This window comes from Dunckerocampus dactyliophorus, chromosome 16 (genome assembly GCF_027744805.1).
Source record: "Dunckerocampus dactyliophorus isolate RoL2022-P2 chromosome 16, RoL_Ddac_1.1, whole genome shotgun sequence".
NCBI lineage: Eukaryota > Metazoa > Chordata > Actinopteri > Syngnathiformes > Syngnathidae > Dunckerocampus > Dunckerocampus dactyliophorus.
Window position 1 is genome coordinate 1,124,390 of NC_072834.1, and position 20,836 is coordinate 1,145,225.

The 20,836-nt window shown below is 42.8% G+C and overlaps 1 protein-coding gene across 3 annotated transcripts in view; it reads right to left on the reverse strand.

Moving 5' to 3' along the window:
• Window positions 1-20,836, reverse strand: part of srrm3 (serine/arginine repetitive matrix 3) — a 65,328-nt gene that overhangs the window by 33,373 nt on the left and 11,119 nt on the right. For all 3 annotated transcript variants that reach the window (XM_054754336.1, XM_054754335.1, XM_054754337.1), the window contains exon 3: window positions 3,640-3,941. In XM_054754336.1, the coding sequence (XP_054610311.1) occupies window positions 3,640-3,929 (290 nt within the window). In that variant the 5' untranslated portion in view covers window positions 3,930-3,941. The remainder of the gene's footprint in view (window positions 1-3,639; window positions 3,942-20,836) is intronic.

Sequence of the window (20,836 nt, forward strand, 5' to 3'; positions counted from 1 at the left end):
CTTTGGACAAAAAAATGTTTTAGAGAACGAATTCCATTTTCCCGTGACAGCGAAAGCCTTCTGCAGCGGTGAAATATCAGAGCTACATCCAATAGAAGTGAGGAAAAATCAATAGAGAGTTGAATCGATGGGTTTAAAAGCCCACATATTGGATATTTGTCAGAAGCTGTTGTGTAAATGTGCTCACTGAAACAACACGTGCGCTTTTAATTAACACTTCTTGCAACTGGGGGGTAGCATTGGGCCTAACACACCACATAGCGGACTACAGAGGAGGGGTTCCACCGAGTGCTCAGTCAGGGCAGATATGGACGAATACTGCGTCCAAGTAAAAATGTCAAACCACCGTCGTCCTCATTCATACGAGCGTCTGTATTTCAGCCCTGTGCCTCCAAGCCCATCACCCACGACATTAAAAGTCTTGGTTATTTGGGAGGACGGGGAGACAAGAGTCATCGATTGGCGTGTGGCACTCCATCTTCACCATAACAAATCACTAAAATTAAAGACGGTGATTGCAGTAATTTGACATCCCTGAGCAGTCATTGATCCCTCTCATTAACTCACGATGTAGCCCAGAGGCCGTGTTCAATAGCCTCCTTGTCCGTTGGGTTGTACTTTTGGTGTTATCTCTGTGTTGTGTTGTAAAGGCTGCTTCCACAATTTGTGCTCAGGGACTGTTGTGCATCTATTAAACAGTGCGGCCATCAATTCTGCCGCAGTGGAGTTAGTGGGATTGAAAGGCGCCGTGAAGACAGAAGGCAACGTGACCACCCCCATGTTTCTATTTCAGGTGATGAGCTACCGAGCCTTTATGAAGTACCACAAACACAGTATCTTGACTAATTGCATCTTTGATTGAATTAAGCGTGACGAGTTCATTTGCTCTTAAGCACATGCGGATGTAAACACGTTTAAATCATTTGCTGCATCACTGTCTTTGGCTGGGTTCTATTAGCCTTAACAGCAGTCCGTCCACATCTTTTCTAATACCACAAGATTCAGTGTGTCAAAGAGGAAAATACAAGCTTTTTACGCACAGTATTGTACGACAACCGAGACAGAATCATACGAAAACTGGGGCGAGGTTTGACTGCATGTTGTCACTGTCCGATGAAAATCCCGTATCGCCACTTCAAGATGATTTCATCATACAGTCATCCCTCGCTACATCCTGGTTCGAACATCCAAATGAATTCATGAATGATGGCTGGTCCGTGGCTGACTATGGCCTATTATTAGTGGCAACATACTGAAAGACAAGCCATGTATACTGTGCTGTAGTATTCTGGTCACTAGGCGTCAATGATGTTACATTGATGAGACGTTCCTTGAAATGACATCACCTAAACACTCCATGGAGTCAGACATGATACAGTGGGAAAAAAGCTCTCCTACCATTCTGCGTGGAAGTGGTACGTTTTTGGCTTCTTACTTTGTCCTTCTTCCCCACGCCGCTTGAAACACTTTCTTAAGTTGAGAACAAATAAATGGGAGGCGGACTAGTTAGGACCTGCAGCGACCCTTAGTGCATTCGTTGCACAATGTGTTGTAAACAAAGAATAATTGGAGTGAAAAGGGGACTATAGGGGTGTTATTTCATGTCTACAGGGCTCTAATAACGGTAAAAACATATTTAGGAAGGTTTTCTATGCTCAAATTTCGAAAATATTCTGTTTATTAATATTGAATCCTACTTTGCAGAAATGGACTTATCGCAGTCAGGTCTGGAACCAATGAACCTATTGAGACCATGATTACTATTGTCTCATCAATGTAACATAATAGAAGATTACTGACACCTAGTGGGTGTAGCCAGTGTTGAATACTGCATATTAACGTGTCTTTCACTGAATGTCTTTTTATTGTATTTGAATTTATTTGGTCTGCTTGAAGTACTTGAATATTTGCTCAAACGTGCGTGTTTTATGACTAATAACAGGCTGTAGTTACTGAAAAATGAGGTATAATTGTCTGCGATTGGCTGGCAATCAGTCCAGGGTGAAGTCAGCTGGGATAGGCTCCAGCATGCCCCCGCGACCCTAATGAGGAGAAGCGGCATAGAAAATGGATGGATGGCTGGATGGATGGATGGATGGATGGATGGATGGATGAATGGAGGTCTAATTGCGTTTAATGTGTTTAAACTTGGCGTGTCCCGATACAACTTTCTCACTTCCGCTCCGATACTGATATTGCAGCCTTGGATATTGGCCGATAGCGATATTGCAGCCTTGGCTATCGGCCGCTAACAATATCAATCTGATCTCAGCATGAATCATACTTTTATTACGTATTTTGTAGTGTGGAAACTTGTAAAAAGCTTGATCAAGGGATATTACTCAAACAGAACAATAATCAGCAAGAGGCGGTATGAGAAAAGCGGACCTATCTACTTCTGTAAGCATCTGGGTTATAGTTTTATCCACAACGCTGTGGGGACTAGGCAGACTACATAAAGTGAGGTTCAAACTCAACTTTACCCCCACCGACAGGGACCGGTCATCTTTTCTGTTACGGCTAATGACTTCTTCTCGTGCCGCGTAACGCTGCTTCAAGTGCACGATGAGTTTGGTCGTATTAAACTTGCCCGGTTCTGTGCTCATGCATGGCAAGTGTTGCACTCAGCTGCATCATCCATATCTACAGTATCTTATCTGGCTGCTGCTGGATAGGTGTGCTGGGGCGGAGTCTGGGATCGACTGCTGGTATCCGAGTGCCAATATCGGAGATTTTAGATACAGGCCAATGTAATCTGATACTTTTTTTGCTGATATTGGCCCGATATCAATATCGAATCTGGACACCCCTTGTTTAAACTGCCATCGAATGTGATACATGCATCAGAACAGGACCCCCAATATCTCAGACCACTGAAGTGAGCGATTGGAGTTGCCATAGAAATGTTCCAAGCATGTGATGTCCCTCCCCCAGCCTAATCATTCCTGAGGCCTCAATCACAACAATGACTCAGCCACGGCTCCAGCCGCCCTCTTAATCATGTCTCACGACTGGATGTCTCCCCGTCTCCATCCCGTAATCTGTTCTCTCAATTAGATGGCCCAAGTCAGTGCAGAGCTTTAACGTTGGAGTGAGTGGTTGCTGTCTGATGAGCGAGTGGAGCTCATTCACCTTGTATTCTGTCATCATTAGCCATGCTGTTACCGTTCTCCGTACTGCTCCACTTAGAAAAAGCAGCCCCCGTCATTTCTCTCACACTGGGCGGGACTACGAGAACGAGGGTGTGCAACCTTCCATCCATCCATCCATCCATTATTGTGCTGTTTGAGTGTTCTTCTTCTGATGGCATCAAGCTTGGCTTTTCTGTTCCATGGGGATGGCTTTCCTTTTCCTTGGCACACAGCCACTTGGGAGACACCCTGAAGTCCTAAAAGTCCGCTAGTAAGTGTAGTTATGCAGACACACGCTGTGTTCCTCCACTCAGTACGAGGTACACGCCGAATGTTTACGTTTGTAATTCATTCCCAAAGACGAAACATCATAAAGCGAGGAGCACCTGTACATACAAACCCATGCCAATCAATGTCACCTTCTCTGCTTCAGTGGAAACTGCGAAACATGGCCAGCAACTCAATACACCAGTTTTACACATGCAGTACAAAACAGAACCAGACTTACCCTTGCTCCTCCATCATCTCTTGGAGCTCCATACATTTCAGCTCTACCCTCCTCTTCCTCTCATGGTCCAATATCTCCCTCTGTGGCTTTTTCACCAGGACCGGCTCTGATTTTGGCTCCTCCTCCTCCGCACCGGACTGTCCTTCCTCAGTTTTAGCTTGTTGGGCTGTTGCTGGCGTTAAGACTCCTCCTGTTGTTGTTCCCGTGTCTGGTCCTGTTCTGGGGACCAGTGGCTTGGTCAGCCCTTTTGGACCATCCTTTGGAGATGGCACCCTTGTTGCATCATACATGATGACTGGAGTCTGCGGACACAAAGGTGATAAAGTCAAAATTGCTTTTGGTGGATACTGGTTGATTTTTATAGGTGTGTGTTTTTGGCATGTATTTTCTCACAGGCAATACTAATGTCTGTCAAATGTTTGCAGCATTTCTGGAAATGATGGCTTTCCAACTGTATTAAAGAGCGGCATTTCTTTTCAAACTACACTTTCTGTGACTGCACACCATTTTGCGCTGCTCCATTTCTATGTAATTTTCCAATCAAGTGTTGACTGTCGGGACAAAGGCTCAGAATCTTGGGTGTAGTTTTTTTCCCCAGAAGGGAAAACTGAGTCGAGTGGATATGTTTGAGGTGGGCAACTTTGTTGTGTTGCCTTTTATGTCGCCACCACGAACTAATTTGGCATACTGGCTCGTTCGTGCTGATGGGCTCCTGGGTTTTATTCTCAGCACACTTTTAGCGTGATAAAAATACAGAAAATGGGAGCACAGAGCTGAGTCAAGGATATTAAATATGCCAACTGCAACTGCACTCACTGACTGAATGGTTACAATATCGAGCCTGAAAGCTGAAAGATGTCTGGATCCAAGAGATCAAAAGGTAGTAAGATCCTAAACAACCTGAGCCCAGGATTTTACAGATAGCAAGAAGCTTATGTAATATCACCCTGTGTCCTATCAGCATATTGTAAAGAATTTTCCATGCATTACAAAAAAAAAGGTTAGCAATGTGTGTGTTATCACCGCATTACAGGAAGGGTGGCCGCCATAAAAAAATGATGTCCACATAATAAACAGACAACTAAATACTTGGAAAACAACCATGTTGATGAAAACAGCCATACTTTCAAGAAGGCGCTACCACTGAACGTTCCTGGAAAAAAAGTGAAGATAGCGAGCAGAACCTCAGCTAGGTGGTTTGACGCTAATATTTCTGGACAAGCGGCAAGATTTCTGTCTGAACTGAGCAGCACATCTAAATGATCTGTAAGCAGACACAAACACAAAGTTGGATTCGGGCTACATGCAGACACGCATTACTGACAACGGTGCTGACAGGAACCGTGCTCTTTTAGGCAGCAACCTCCATGTACCACACCCACGTGATGCTGTCTGACAATGGTCAAAAATACCACAAAGGTAGTGTGGCAGCAAAACAGAGCAGAGGACACCAAACAGCTGAAGGATGCAGACGATGCTAATTGCTGTGAGCGTGCTTCGGTGTATGGGGTGCTTTCAAGAGCAAGAATCCATAAAATTACAGCGCATAATACAGTGCGTTACAGTGAATAAAAACGCAGATAGAGTCATTTGGTTTCTCTGATTGAATCACTATGGAACCATTCCTCCCACCCCAGAATGCAAATGCTAAATCCTAATGTCTCATGTCGCAGACGAACACACAACAATTAAGGAAAGTTAGAGGAATTTATTTTCTGTTGTCCCTCGCCATATTGTGGTTCGATTACCGCTCCCTTGTTATATTGCGTTTTTGTCAGAAATTCATGAATGAACTCATTCAATCCCAGCCATTTTGCAAAAGACAAGCCCTTCAGTACCGACCCATTTCAGATCATTTAGACTGATGTTTCAAGGCACACAGAATATTGTGTTCTATGGCTATAGAAACACGCAACCTACCAAAAGAATACATTAGGCTACAGTCTTTGTTTCTACCTTTTTTCGATCTTTAGTAATCATCAGTAGAACATAGGTAAGTTTCAGGAAAATATCAGTTTCCAACTAGAAAAGGGAGAAAAACAGCTTTTTATGAAAAACATACATTTTAAGCATAACTTTCATTTGTACATAAATATGTTTTGCTTTTGTGACAGTTCAAATATCTAAACAACATTTTTTTTAAAAACATCAAAATAACAATTTATTTACAAATATAACACAACAAACTAATTTTCACATTTGGAACTGAACTATGTGTGCGTGTGCGTGTGCGTGCATTAGAATTTCCCTACAATGCGTAACCTTCTGCACGCTACACTCCTTCACACTCCCTCACTTCCTCCTTCCTGTCATGTGTGACATCACCCATGTCACCTCTATCTCATCTCGTCCTTGCATCGTCTTGTCTCGTGACACCCCCAGGTGTGTGTCTTCGCAATAAAGGCCATGAATTGACATCCACTGACTGTTGATTGCAGATTGTTGTCGTTGTGGTTTCTTTGCTGAATAAAAGTAACAGGTAGTTATATTTTCAAAATGAAACGCCATCTGGTACAAGTGGCTCAGGGATATTTGGATTAAGATGAATTGTCCTATTAAGCCTATTGTAGAAGGCACAAGAGGAGAGGATGGCTTTCACGTACCCGGGGGTCTCCCACTGCAACTCATTTTTCACAGAGGGGCCGTAGACGAGGCACTTTATCACTGTCACAGAGGGCTGAAGTTCAGACATGAAGACGCTGCAACGGGATGGGCAGAACCAGACTGCAACCTTATCTTAACTCTATCTTAACTTTAAGTCGTGAAAGCCTATGGAAGCCTTTGGGTGGTTCATAGCATTGCTGCTCTCTGCAGAGGAGCGTTGGCTCTCTGCATAATGACTCAGCCTTTAGCTACAGAACAGGTGGCAGGACAGCAGGGAGCATCACCGCTGAATCTATTAAACCATAAATTACCACTTGATATTCCGTGACAGTAGCACACGCTCATCACAAATCAACAACGCTCTCATCTATGAAAACAGGATCATAAAGATCCTCAGAGCTTTGGAAGACATTGGAAGTATGTACGTTCACGCACCCTTCCTTTTAATTACGGCCTCGTTTACACCACAACAGTTTGTTCAGTCGCCCTTTTAAAACGGACATATGCAGATGGCAACATTATGGAAACCATCTTCGTTCACACGAAACCACAGGACAGATAAAAGACAAGACTGGACAAAAATGCTCGTGGGTGGTCTGTCAGATGGTCAAAATGCTTGACATTTCTGCCTGTCATCTAAAGCTGAAAAGTATTTCAAAAGTACATTTGAAGTTGCACCTGGAAGGCTCGCCACACCGATTCTCATGTAAACAGACAACTAAACCACAACAAAACGTTGCCATTTTCACCTGACGACGTCGTTGGGGTCAGTGAAGAATGAGATTTCCTTCCAGTAGACATGCCCCTGAAAGGCATTTATCAGCATATGCTGATCATGTGATTTTTCACAGGAATCAGCCCACACTGATCGGTGGCCCATCGATCGGAGCGTCCCTAATGCACACCACTGTGACCGTTTGTAAAAGGTTTCACGCTTTTCAACACTGCCAGTATTCCAGGAGCTCTGAACTACGGAGCAAGCACAGTTTCATATAATTCAAGGTGCCTCATTACAATACGCATGTGGTGAGGCGGACTGACATAAAAGGTATTTTGTGAATGGTGTAACAAATAAGATAAGAAAGGCATTAGCGCACACAGGTAATTGTGCACGAGTCCTCTGCAGGGACTGAAGGTTATCTGCAGCGCTGCATTAATAGAGGCGTCAAGGTTTTCGCCGCTATGGCTTGGGTGTGTAAAACAGTCACGTTCCCAATAAGTCATTGTGTTTGTCTTCTTCTATGTCCACTCATAAACCACTTGAAAACTGCAACAGTCTTCAAATTACAAAGTAAAACATGGATGACGGACAAGCTGGGGATAAAATCTCACTTGCGTGTGCTTTCTGCTAATGAGGCATTAGAGAGGGCGCCAGAAGATTACAGCAATTTTTCACTCAATTGAGAGACAAAAATATCATTAGAAAAGGAAATAGAGATTGGACTAGAAATGAGCACAACTCAGGATTCTTTTGTCATTTTAAGTAGACCCTGACGTGTGGCTGTACTGTGGTAGAACTTATCACGGTGATGATTTTTTCCGTGCAGCACATACAGTCATCTGCATCTCAATACATGGACAGGGTGTATGTTTTTTTTCCATTTTCAATCTACACAGCAGGGCACTTTCAGCACAGCATATGCACGGCCATCTGTCTATTAAGTCTCAACGGCTCTGTTATTGTAAACACAGAACTATATGTGTTGATTTGGATGCACAGTCATCCAAGACACTGTTGTAAGGTTACGATGGAAGCTAAAATGTCTCAAAACGGCTTAAATGCTGGCCTCTGCAGAGTAAAAACATTTTATTGATGGGGTCGTGGTTCTAACTTTATGGTTCGCACTGAACAAAAACGCTCCTTTTATTGAGTTTTTTAAGTGCAGCCCATTTTTGACTGCCACTCCGAGGAGACAAAGAGCAGAAATGACTCGAAGCCTCTGAGGTATTTTCTTCAATTAGGGCCAGCTCTCAAAGCTCCACTCCCACTCCGCTTCTTTGCCCCTTTGTCATAGCATGGTTACTCACTCAGCGGGCTTCTACAAGCCAAGCCGTGAGCTTGATGGAGAATGGCAGAAACGAGCTGTAATATTCTTAGTTGCTATAGCTGTGCTTGATTCATCCGTTTAACTCATGGATTACCGTACATTCTGGATCTGGAGCTGTGTCACCAATTTCAGGATGTGGTCTGTCATCTTAGACCCCGCTGGTACATGTGCGCTCCCAACACCCGTCTGGAGTCGGTTGAGAGTGACCCACTCCCGATCCAGGGGGGCCTTTGTTAGTCTCTGTGAGAACATGGAGCCTTAAGATGACTTTTGGACACAGCAGGCATAGTTTTTGTCTGCCAGCTTAAAACTGCCGGTCATCAGTAGCTGTTGTGTGATGGCGTTCGCTGTGACAGGACAGCGCTTGCGCCGTGAGCTGCGAGCAGCAAGGCAGTTAATCGTCTGCCAGGCCACTCTAGTGGAGTGTGAAAAGTCAACCTCTTCAACCGCCTCTTCCCAGCTCTCTGTGGTTTCCTGTCAAGGCCGTCTGCAGACAGGCAGATCATGTATACGGTGGTTCTCTATTTGCGCTTTGGCCTTCGCTCCTCCGCATACTCGCAGACTTCTTTTCTCTGCTTTTAATTTTAAATCATTTTTATTTTTTTTAATTATCACATTTTTGAGTCAAAGGAAGAACTAATGGAGCACTGCTACCAAAAAGAAAACACCAGGGACTCATCTCTCTCTCTCTCTCTGCTTTGTCTGCCAGCACCCCAATACTGCACATGCACGCTGACATAATGAATCCATATTGTGAGAGTAAATCACAGGAATGTCTGCCAGAGGTTAGTACTAGTACTAGTTTAGAGGGCGTCCATGAATGTCCCTGCTGGGTACGTAGCATAAAGGCTCTATATTGCAAAAGAAATGTCTGTGTGCTGCTGCCATGTTGCTCAATGAGCCGAGCGACAGTCATTGACGGAACATACTCAAATGTGCTTTGAAGCACGTAAAATTGGTATGCATTAAACACTACATCTTATTTGACAGTGTGGCACGTTCTCAAAGGAAAGTTGCAAACCTTGATGCTGCAGGGTCGAAAAGCAAATCCCAACATGCTGTACTTGAAGTCATGGATAATGGTGGTCAAGGTAGTCTACACTGCGTATTCCCACTCACTGCTGACATGATCGGATTATTCAAGGGAGACACGTGAGTGTGAGCCTGGCAGGCACAAGAATCACCTTTTTAGAGTGTTTATGTCTAATTAAAACTCACCAAGCGACTGTCAATTTTTGATTTGCCATCTTAGATTTATTTCACAGTGGGATCGATTGAAGCAAAAATGTGCTGGAATGGCCTTCTCGAGAAGGGAGAACATCCTGGCGCATCATGGCTGCTCTCAAATGTCTACCTGCCTCTTACCTGCCCACCGATAGACATAGCCCTTGTCCTGCTCAAGATCAAGAAGATCAAGAAGGGGGAGGTCTCCTTTGATCTACCCATTTGGCTTGGGTTCCTATGGCAATGCATTTGTCCTGGTTCATCTGCCACTGGATCTGCTGTTCCCTGCTTGTAAACACCTCTTTCCATCTCAGCATAAACATCCGCATTTTATTTGCATCGTGTGTGTGATCAGTGTATTCGTTCTGCATATTGTATGCTAGCATGAAGACACCAGACTAATAGACTCCTTCACTAAGTCCAGTTGCCGTAGGTCGATAGATAGATAGATAGATAGATAGATAGATAGATAGATAGATAGATAGATAGATAGATAGATAGATAGATAGATAGATAGATAGATAGATAGATAGATACTTTCTATCTATCACTATCTATCTATCCATCCGCAGGGCATAAAATCTTAGAGGACGTTTCGCCTCGCATCCGAGCAGACTCCATCAGTTCATACTCAAAGACTAGGTGGGACAAACACTAGTCAGACTAGATGGGACAGCTCTAATCTGAGAACTAGGTGCCAGATCCAGTATATTTATCCTCTAAAGGAAGCGGCATGACAGATGGTTTGAAAGAAGAGTGAGGGAAGCCATCTCTGAACAGAGGGAGAGGTCTGCGACACTAGCTTCCTCCCGCATGCAATGCTGCCCTTTCATCCCTTCCTAAGATATTCAATCATTTAGCCTCTAAAAGAATAAACGAGGGACAGCCACCTTGCTTTCAGGTGGGTCCATCACCATCATTACATCTGCATGGAATGCTAAGGAAGGTGATACCAATCAAATGCCCATCAGTGGCGGTCACAAGCCCCACTCCATTGTATCCTAACAATCGTCATTCGACACCACAAAAGAGCAAAACCCTTCCTGTCTGGACATGCCTCCTCCTTTGGAGGATTGGATCTTGCACCATGTTCTAGGACTCGGGCTGGCTAGTGTTTGTCCCAACTAGTCTTTGAGCATGAACTGATGAAGCCTGCTCGGATGAGAGGCAAAATGTCTCCTACGACAACCTAACAGTCCAGTTGCCATCCATTCAACGTCCTGACAATACGGTGACCTGGATGAATGATTCACATATGCACATAATGTCAACAATATCTTGCCATTCAGGTATATCATGCAAACATCTGAAAAAGACAAAATATAGATTAGAAAAAATAAAAGCATTGTGGAGAGGAGAGCGGAAAGATCAGCAGCCTGATGCAAAGTGATGCCTGTCAGTCACTAGCTGAGGTTCAATCTCACAGTGCTGTGACGATATCACCCACTGGATTGCATGAACAGAATTCATTTTCCACCCAATTTCATCCTACAAAACAAGCACCTTTGACCAAAACACTGCCACCAAAACTGCCAACCACGGCCTTTTCAATTCTGAAAGCAATTCAGTTCATTTCCACAGTTACTGCTTAGCCCACTGCTGCCAAACAGCTGATTCCCAGTAGGGGTTTTGCTGCTAAAACCCTTTGAGACATTGGATCACTAGCAGCAAGTGCCCGTCGGCTGCTGTCGCACAGCTTTATGCAAAACCCAAATCATCCAGAGTGATGATTTATGAGCTCAAACCGCTGATTAATTACACAGGGGAGTCAGCCCGACTGCCACTGAGCTACAAGCAAATGTATCAAATTATGTGATTAGATCTCCACAAGCAACTGTAACACTCAATTCCGATGTTGGGATCCAAGTTGTGATGAGTGATACAAAAGAAGGTCTTCCAGTACACGGCACGTCCATGGAAAACTGCTTTGGCAATTGGTAAATACTGTAGAAGTAACAAGCTTACTCTCATACGGCAGAAGACTGAAAGACAGCGTTGTTCTTTACGGCCTGAACATCACGGTACATTAAAATGTTACAGCTGGGTTGTAATATGATGTTCAAACCCCTCCACAGACTCTCAAGCACCTTTTACAATCCATATGCCTCGTGTGCGTCTTGATGAGACTGTTGTGTTAGAATATACAGCATTTAACTTGGAAGGTTGTTTTCATTACGGATGATGATGAATACGAGCTACCGTGGACATTATTTACAACGTAGAGATTGAATTCACGTTTGCTTATTCTATTTTCTTATTTTTCTTGTCTAGTTTGTGACAAAGTGATTAAGTTTATTCTGACATTTTTGCAGAGCTGCTGGAAATGTGGATTTCTCTTTGAGATAAATAATGTATCTGTCTATGTATCTATGTGTCTATGTGTCTATGTGTCTGTCTATCTATGTATGTAAAGAAGGTGAGAAACACTATTGAATAATAACTCATAGCAAAACAAGAAGGTGGTGTCCGTATTTGTCAACAATCATGTCTTCAGTCAAGGTGAAAGTGATGTTAAATGTTCATTTATTCCTTTCATATGTCATTTATATGTATTTCTCATTGTTTTTTCCATGTAAAACTAAAATTTTAAAAATATAAAAAAGTGTTTTGTGTTAACATTTTTGGGTGTCTGGAAGGGATTCATCATCTGTTATGGGAAAAATTGCTTTGGTTAGAGTATGTTTTGGTTTGAGTCCGACCTAGAATGGGTTAATGAGGTTAACCGAGGATGATCAGTCCTGATCTACAAGGTTGCTGCCATTGTCAGTGATGGCGTCACTTCAAGTACTTTACAATACGGGTGTCACAAGATCTCGCGAGATTAAAACGTGACAAGATTTCTCGTTCAGAAAAAAATGTCTCGTGGCCACTAGGTCTGGGACAATAACAAATACATGAATTCATCACACAATAAATTAACATTTTTTGCATGCGTGTCTGATTTCCTCATCTCCCGAATCCGAACAGGCAGGAAGAGAGTTCACTCTGTGCATTGCTTTCAGCACCTTGGCGCACTTCTTCCATCAAACAACAGCATGAACTGAGTGAGCCCTGTGTGTCAGTTATCTTTGTCTCGGTGGGTGGAGGCGGGTCTGCTAGCATACACACAGAGTGCAGAGGAGCGTAACACTGTAAAACTAAATGAGTAGATCCAAATATTTTTATATTTTGTCATAATACTTTTATTAAAAGTAATGTCAAATCTCGTCCCGTAAACCCAACCTCGTGCACGGCCTCGTCTCGTGACACCCCCACCTTAAACATGAACAATGTGCAGCTGTCCTATCATGTCAGAAGGTACTTGACACCTTTGGAATACGTGTGATCTGCACAGGGAATGTAATGGAGCACAGCCAACAGTGCATTTCCTGCGGCATTTGACTGAGAACGGTTGCAACATTCAATGCGCCAGGTTTATAAGTATGACTGTCAGCTCTAATTAGATGATTTATTGGCTCTCTAGCATGTTTACAACCCCCAGTAAAATCTAATTATATTTGAACTGTGAATGCAACATCTGGAAGTACGCAAGCACTTAATTGCAAGGTTTTGTCGCTCACTGAATTATTAAGCAAACACAAGGCCATTTTAAATTGCCAAACTCCATCGGAATAATAATGTTGACCAACAGCTTACTGCACTGGATATCAACGTCCAATTTGTCTATAATGGATGACTTTACTTCTGCAGTGCAGTAATTATTGAAATGCAATGCATCCACTCAATGACTGATGAAGACAGATTAAGGAGCGTGAACTGTTGGCTCAGATGCTCCACTACAATAATAATAATAATAATAATAATAATAATAATAATAATAATAATAATAATAATAATAATAATAAGAATAAGAATAAGAATAAGAAGAATAAGAATAAGAATAAGAATAAGAATAAGAAGAAGAATAAGAATAAGAAGAAGAAGAAGAAGAAGAAGAAGAAGAAGAAGAAGAAGAAGAAGAAGAAGAAGAAGAAGCAAGATGATGAGAGGCGAAATGTATGCTAATAAAGACCATGCATGAGCAGGATGGATCTTTAAAGAGATGAATTCATTGAAGCGGAAAATTCAATGAGGAATACGTTTTGTCTTCCTACCTCATTATGATTGACCCACGATCACTTTAGATCCCCCCCAGGCGGTCTATAATTCACAACTGAATTAAAGACCAATTTGGCCCTGGTTTTAAACCCAATTCCATTCAAAGTGTTGAACAATTACGTGGAAAATGAACAGTGTGGCCCAAGCAGAGAAGTGTGAGCATTTTGGTGATTATGTCTATTATCTACGTACGTCTACTATGTCTATTCTGTACGACGCTAAGTCCAGGCTGTTTTGAGGTGCGTTCACATTTGTAGTCCAGCACCCTGGTCCGGACCAAACATTTTAAAGAAGATACTTTGAGCACACTTTATTGCGGTTAGGTAGCTTGTATTTTTGCCAGCGGAGCAAATACAAAGGCATATGCATAAAGTCAAGACGTCCTCCCACTCTCTCCCTTCCGTGCAACGCCCCTTCCAGTGTGCAAAACAAACCACGGGGATAAAAGTAAGGACTTTTTAGGTTGTTTAATTTTTGTATTTAAACAAAGGCCTTTTGTATTTTGTTAATTGTGTCGTATGTTTTATTTATTGAGTGTCTTGTTTCTTCTTACCCCAATTGCCACGGCTTTAAACGCCATTTCGACTGAAAGTAATATAACGGGAGAACATCTGTCCGATATCGTGGATTAAAGGCAGAGTCATACACGTATACAAAACAGTTGGACTGTGCTTACAGACGCAGTTGACACGGTGCCTTTTGAAATAAAGCAATAATCTCCAGAGCTGAAGCCAGGACAACGGAGTGCCGGTAGCGCCTCGTCAAAAGCTTCTTAATTGGATAAAAGCGAGACAAGCCAGTGAGAAGAACAGGCTAGGAGGATGCACAACAAGCCGAGATAAGACTACAACATGGAGGCATCTGTGGAAGTGCCGCATAGATTCTCGCTTTCTAACAAGCTGAACTGGCAAGTCCTGTTAATTAGAGAAAGCGGTGAGCTAGAACGATGACAACAATAAGCTAATTAGAATTAGGGTGCTATGATTCATTAGGCAGACTATCATCAGCACGTGTGCAGCACAAATGGATTCATTTACCTTCTTAAAGAACCATCTTGGGTGCTTTTTTTCAAAGCAAACTTTGCCACGTAACAATTCACTTTCATTCTTTGGAAACATTTCACTCCATTGTTGGAATGATAACTTCAACAATGTACTAATCAGAATTATATGATTGTGGTATTATACAGTACAGTGGAACCCGTTTATGCCGACACCCCTCGGACTGGCTGACTCACGTTGACATCAGCGGTCGTCGACATAACCGAAACAGAAGCCCAAACCAGCCATTGCCTGCACGTATACTTGGGACTTTGGCTGCAGATATCATGATATTATATAACCACAGATGTTATCATTGGGCAATAATAAAGGATTTTTTAACCAATGCCAGACTGCTGACAAAGGTTTCCTCCAAAAAAATGTAGATTATTTTGGTGTGAACTATGGCGCTTGGCCGAGGTCTGCGCTCTCCAAGTGCATGTATGCATATACAGTATCTGTATACAGGTATATGTATTTGTCTTTTCTGTGCCAGCCCAGTACTTTGTGTTCAGCTCTGATGATAAAACTATTTGTGCTCCACGTTGACTGGCAACAACAAACCAAAACCTCATTTCAAACCCCGCACAAGGTCATCATTTGTGTTCAGGTAAGGTACAGTGACATCCTTCGAGTGTCTCCAAGGTAGACATTCAATTTGAAACTCCTTTGGACTGCAGTGGTGCGCTTAGAAATTGAGCACATCGTGCAAGTGCTTGTTCAAGTCTCAAGGGAAAGACAAGCTAAAATGTCGGCCTGTTAAAGACTGCTCTGTTCTGGGCGCCGAGATCATAAAACCACAGCGGATGTTTGAAGAAAATGTTTCAAGCGGGGCTGCACCGATCTTTAAAAAGCCTGACCTGCTGATTCTGGGTAATACCGACAGCAAACGCCTTCAACGTTCCGATCATATTTTGCTGAAAAACAAACGTGTTTTAACTGCACATGAGGTAGTTCTCTCAAACGGAAATGAAAAGTTGAATTCATTGCTGTCCAAACTGCTAAACTATATCAGCTCCTTTCGGCTTTTGGTTTTCACATTTTAAAAACAAACAAAGCTTGCAGGTTACAAAAGGTTACACCGCAGACCTGATTTGAACCTCTTACCAAAAAATAAAGTACGACCGAAAATGGCGGGTCGTCTAACGTCATGAATGGCATCATTTTCCTTGGAGTGTTGTAAGCTATTTTTGATGACACCCTTATTTTGTGACCACAAGTAAACAGTACCCCGCGACCCTAACGAGGAGAAGCGGTATAGAAAATGGATGGATGGAAGTAAACAGCATTTTGAAGGCCAGAAGTGTGTTGTGTCTCTTGACTGTTGCTAAAGAGACAAGCTGTGTACGGTACATAAATAAACGTGCCCCCCACAGCCATGGTGCCCGTCCTTGATTTACACTAAACTTCCATGACATCATCGCGCATCCTAAAAACCCTTGGTTCGTGTAGCTTTGCTCTTTTCATCAGCGCTAACAGTGGGCCGCTGCCTGGATCTTTGCTCCGGCTAGCTTTATCTGTAGGCTGGATTGCTAGCTGTCCGTCTGGATAAGATGGCTTCACATGAAAGGATCGCTGCACGCTTCGCTTCAAGTCTTCTGTTATTGTCAACGTTGTCTTTGGCCCACAGAAACAAAGAGAGCGTGTTATTAGCCACTTTGAGACGCTTTCTGAAAACCTAATCATGAGGTTACAAATCCAGAGGTATGATGGACTAACATGTGAACTTTAACGGCCACATGAAATCAATACCATCATCAGCTTTTTACCACCTAAAAAACATTGCCAAGATCAAGGGACTAGTGTCTAAACCATCTGTAGAGAGACTAATCCACGCCGTTGTCCCCAGCAGGCTAGACTAGTGTAACACCTTCTCACCGGGCTCTCCAAACCAGCTGTAAACCAGCTGCAGTACATCCAGAATGCTGACTAGAACCAGGAAATACGAGCACATTAGTCCAGTACTCAGGTCTCTGCACTGGCTTCTGTCACTCAGAGAATAGACTTTAAAGCAGCTCTGCTTGTGTACAAGTCTTTTCATGGTCTAAACCATCTCAGGCTCTTAGAAGCTCGGAGTGGACTCCTCGGGGGCCCAGAGTCAGGACTAAACATGATGAAGCTGTGCTTCAGTTTCATGCTGCCAAAATCTGGAACAGTCTTCTAGAAGATGTGAGACAATCCTCAGCTTTGGCAACGTTCAAATCCAGGCTGGAAAGACTTCTATTCAACTGTGCATCTACGTGACAATGCTAACTATTTGATCTGCACTCTTCAATTTGTATTCATTTTTCTGCTTTATGGAATTTTAATGTAATACTAATGTAGTACTTTTGAATGATTTTACCCTTCTTTCCTGTAAAGCACTTTGAACGACCTTGTGTATGAATGGTGCTCCAAAAAGCAACTTGCCTTGCCTAACATTTAGAATCGAGCTTTACGGCTTGTTGGTTTTCTGCTCAAATATTTGCCATTTTATTTCATCCATACCATTCCAAGCGCGTGGCGGCGGAGTGACTGGATAATGGGTTCAATGTAAAGTACTTTGGATGTCGACAAAAGCGCTCGTAACAATCCAATCCATTGCAGATCCACGGCCTGTCAAGATAAGTCTTTTCAATGTGAAGGGACTCTCAGTGGATAACTAACACCAGATGCCCCTATCAAGGTCAACCTGCACCAAAAACATTGTCAGAAGGGGTTCCTACTGCATTGACTACGACGACACAAACGACAGGCTTCATTCTGGAGTTGCTGGCCTCTGGATGAGAAGAAGAAGAAGAACTCTACACATGACAGTACAGTATCGAGTGCAAACTGAAACTAGATGACGTGCAGACCGGAAGACGAGGCAGGAAGGTCTATGAAAACGATACCAATTGACCCATTCCATTATTCCCTCATGAGCTGTAATTAACTGATCTCAGCCAACTCTTTTTTTATCTTGCCGACAAATTGCTGAGAAAAGTCATGTGAATTCATGACATTATTGTTGCACATCAAAATGCTGACGAAAAAAGGCATTTATTGTTTTGAACAGACTCGAGCAGATGCAGTGATGTATTTGAGCACTAAGCGGGGGCTTACGAAAACCAACGTTCAACAAAATACCTGCTGTGCTGTGGGTCACGAGGAGACAAAAAGAGGTACGTTTCAGAAGATTAGGACAGAATTGTCAGACAAAGCTGAAGGTCATGGACATCGCATATGCTTTGCAGCAACATGCTATGCTGCTGTTTCGCTGGTACATCGAAATAAAGCCTCGCTCGTGTGTCGGAGGCCAAGCGTGAAACACGGACAAGACCGATCACGGCAGACAAACCCCCAATCCCACAATGGTCGTCCCACCTCTGTCTGCCAGCTCACATTTCACATCTCCTCCGGCCATCTGTCAAGAAAGAAGCACGTGCACGTGGGCTCTGACGCGCCAGCGCTAACAACAGGCGGCACCGCACGGCCTCCAGACACGATGCCAGCATGAATATCAGGATGCGCTCATGCTTTCACCGCAGGAAGTTTATTTTTAGGGGTGGTGTCGTGGCCCACTAAAGTAACGTTTCTCAGCTAATCAGCTTTCAAATGTGTTTACACGCCGGGGGGGTGGGTTGATATATAGGGAAATCTTCAAAAAGCAGAAGCTTCTAATCTGCAAACTACACGAAGGATTATGGCGCCTTTGGCAGGAGACACCCAAATAAATAACCAGGGCAAGGATGCAGTCGTGGATGAAATCAGAGAAAAACACGAGCTGATAAAGTCGGGATGCGGGTTAGCCTACCATTTATATGGATGTTGAAACATTCATTCATTCATTCATTTTCTACGCTGCTTGTCCTCACTAGGGTTGTGGGGGTATGCTGGAGCCTATCCCAGCTGACTTTGGGCATGAGGCGGGGTATACCCTTGACTGGTCAGGTGTCACACACTCACAGCTAAGGACAATGTAGCGTCTCCAGTTCACCTAACATGCATGTCCTCCTTTAAATGATACTGTGAGTGTCGCAAAAAAGCCTCAACAATCTAAAGAAAAAGCCACACACACACACACACACACACACAGTTGATCCTTTAATTGTTGTTGAATTTGTTGACGTTTCACATGACCAAAACACCTGTCTGGGGGGGCGGGATCATACCGGGACCCTCTGCCTTAAAAGGCAGCAGCTGTACCATTACACCAACAGGCACCGCATTTGCAGAGAATGCCCCCCCCCTGAATGCCATACTGAAAGCGCCTGTTCTGTGCGTAGGGAGGGGCGGACCCAACCGTTATTCTTACAGCAAAATTAACTTCCCTCGTTCCTCCTGGAGGTCACCTTCATCTAGGCCACATTTGGTATTTCACATGAACACCTGGGCGCCCTTCAATCATGTGATGATGCTGAGAAGGGGATGCAAAGGTTGTGATCCATTCAGATTATTAAAATTCTCTCTCGCTCTCGTAGATTTCATAACAATTCATGGAATTTTATAGTTGAAAGCCCGTGTGCGTCCCACACACACACTTGTTATGTGGAACGTAGCTCCACAGAGAAGAGCCAGACAGATGGTTTTATTGCAAATAGGACAGCTACAGTATTTGCAAGGCCGACTCGGCTCTTGTAAGCATGTCTAGACCTCTACTGTAGATGGAGGCCCGCTGGAGGACAGCAGCATTTCAGGAGATAGTGGGCCAAAAATTGGCTAGGAGGAACGTTCTCACACTCACGCACAGCCCACACTCCTCCACTGAGTTCACACTTGGTGTCTCAAAGGTCGCACACAGACTTGGCCCGTGACCAGAGGGGATGTGAGAATATAGAAAATGTCACCAAAAGCAAAAAACTAACCAAAAAACAGACAAAGGAACAGCTGTAGTTCAGTGTTTTATTCTTACACAGGCCACATTTAGATTTGCTGCTTTAGCCATGATGTAAAGCAGGGGTGTCCAAAGTGCGGCCCGCAACTGTTTTTTATTGGCCCGTGGCATGTTCTAAAAATATAACAAGTAAACAAGTAAACTACATGAAAAAGATACAACAACACCAAAAATGGAAAAATCTGCCGTAATTGTACAAGATAATGTCAATATTTTAAGAGGAAAAAACCCCACAATCTAATGAGGAAAAGTCGTAATTTCACAAGAATAACGTTATATTATGATTAAAAATAATGTTTTTCAGTCACATGAAGACAATATTTTTTAAAGTTGTAATATTATGAAAAACAAAGAAAACAACAAATAAAGTATTTTTTTTAATTAGGTTGGGGGAGGAAAGTTAGACTGTGATGAGAATGAAGTCAAAATATTATGGAAATAAAGAAGAACATTTACAAGAAGGACAAAACCCACCAACAGCAGAAATGAAAAAAACTGCTACAATTTTACAAAAGTGAAAGTAATCAATATGAAAAAAAAAGTCGTATTCTAATGAGATAAAAGGCTCAATTTTACAAAAGGAAAAATCATTTCATTTTAGTAGCAGAGTTGAAATATGAATGAAAAAATTTTATTTTTTAAAATTTGTAATATTACGAGAAACAAAAGAGAACAAAATAGTTATTTTTGGAAAATTAAGTTGGGGAAAAAGTTTGGATATTATGGGTATAAAGTAGGATGTCTGATAATATCGGCCCGACATTGGCATAAAAATGTAATATCGGTCAATATCGGTATTGTTTTTGTTCCTCATAATGAAAAGCGATATCGCCCTTTCAGCGCCACAAGCAACACTGCTGTCGCCATTAAGATTCAAGAGAGTTTTATTGTCATGTGCATAGTACAACAGCAGTTATACCATGCAATGAAAATCTTATTCTGTTCATTCTCCCAAGAAAAGAAAGAAAACAAATGAAAGAATAAGAACATAAGAAACATAAACACATAAACATATATACCAATAAATTAAGCAACAACAACAGACGAGACATTAATACAAGTAAATAATACAAATAAATAAATAAATAAAGTGCTATGAGTGTGTGCGTGTGTTGCGTGCGGCGTGTGCGAGTGCTTCGTTGAGGAGCCTGATGGCCTGTGGGTAAAAGCTGTTTGCCAGCCTTGTGGTCCTGGACTTCAAACTCCTGTAGCGCCTGCCTGACGGTAGGAGTGTGAATAATGAGTGTTGTGGATGTGTGCTGTCCTTGATGAGGTTGTGTGTTCTGCGTAGGACTCTAGATGTATAAATGTCTTGCAGTGAGGGGAGG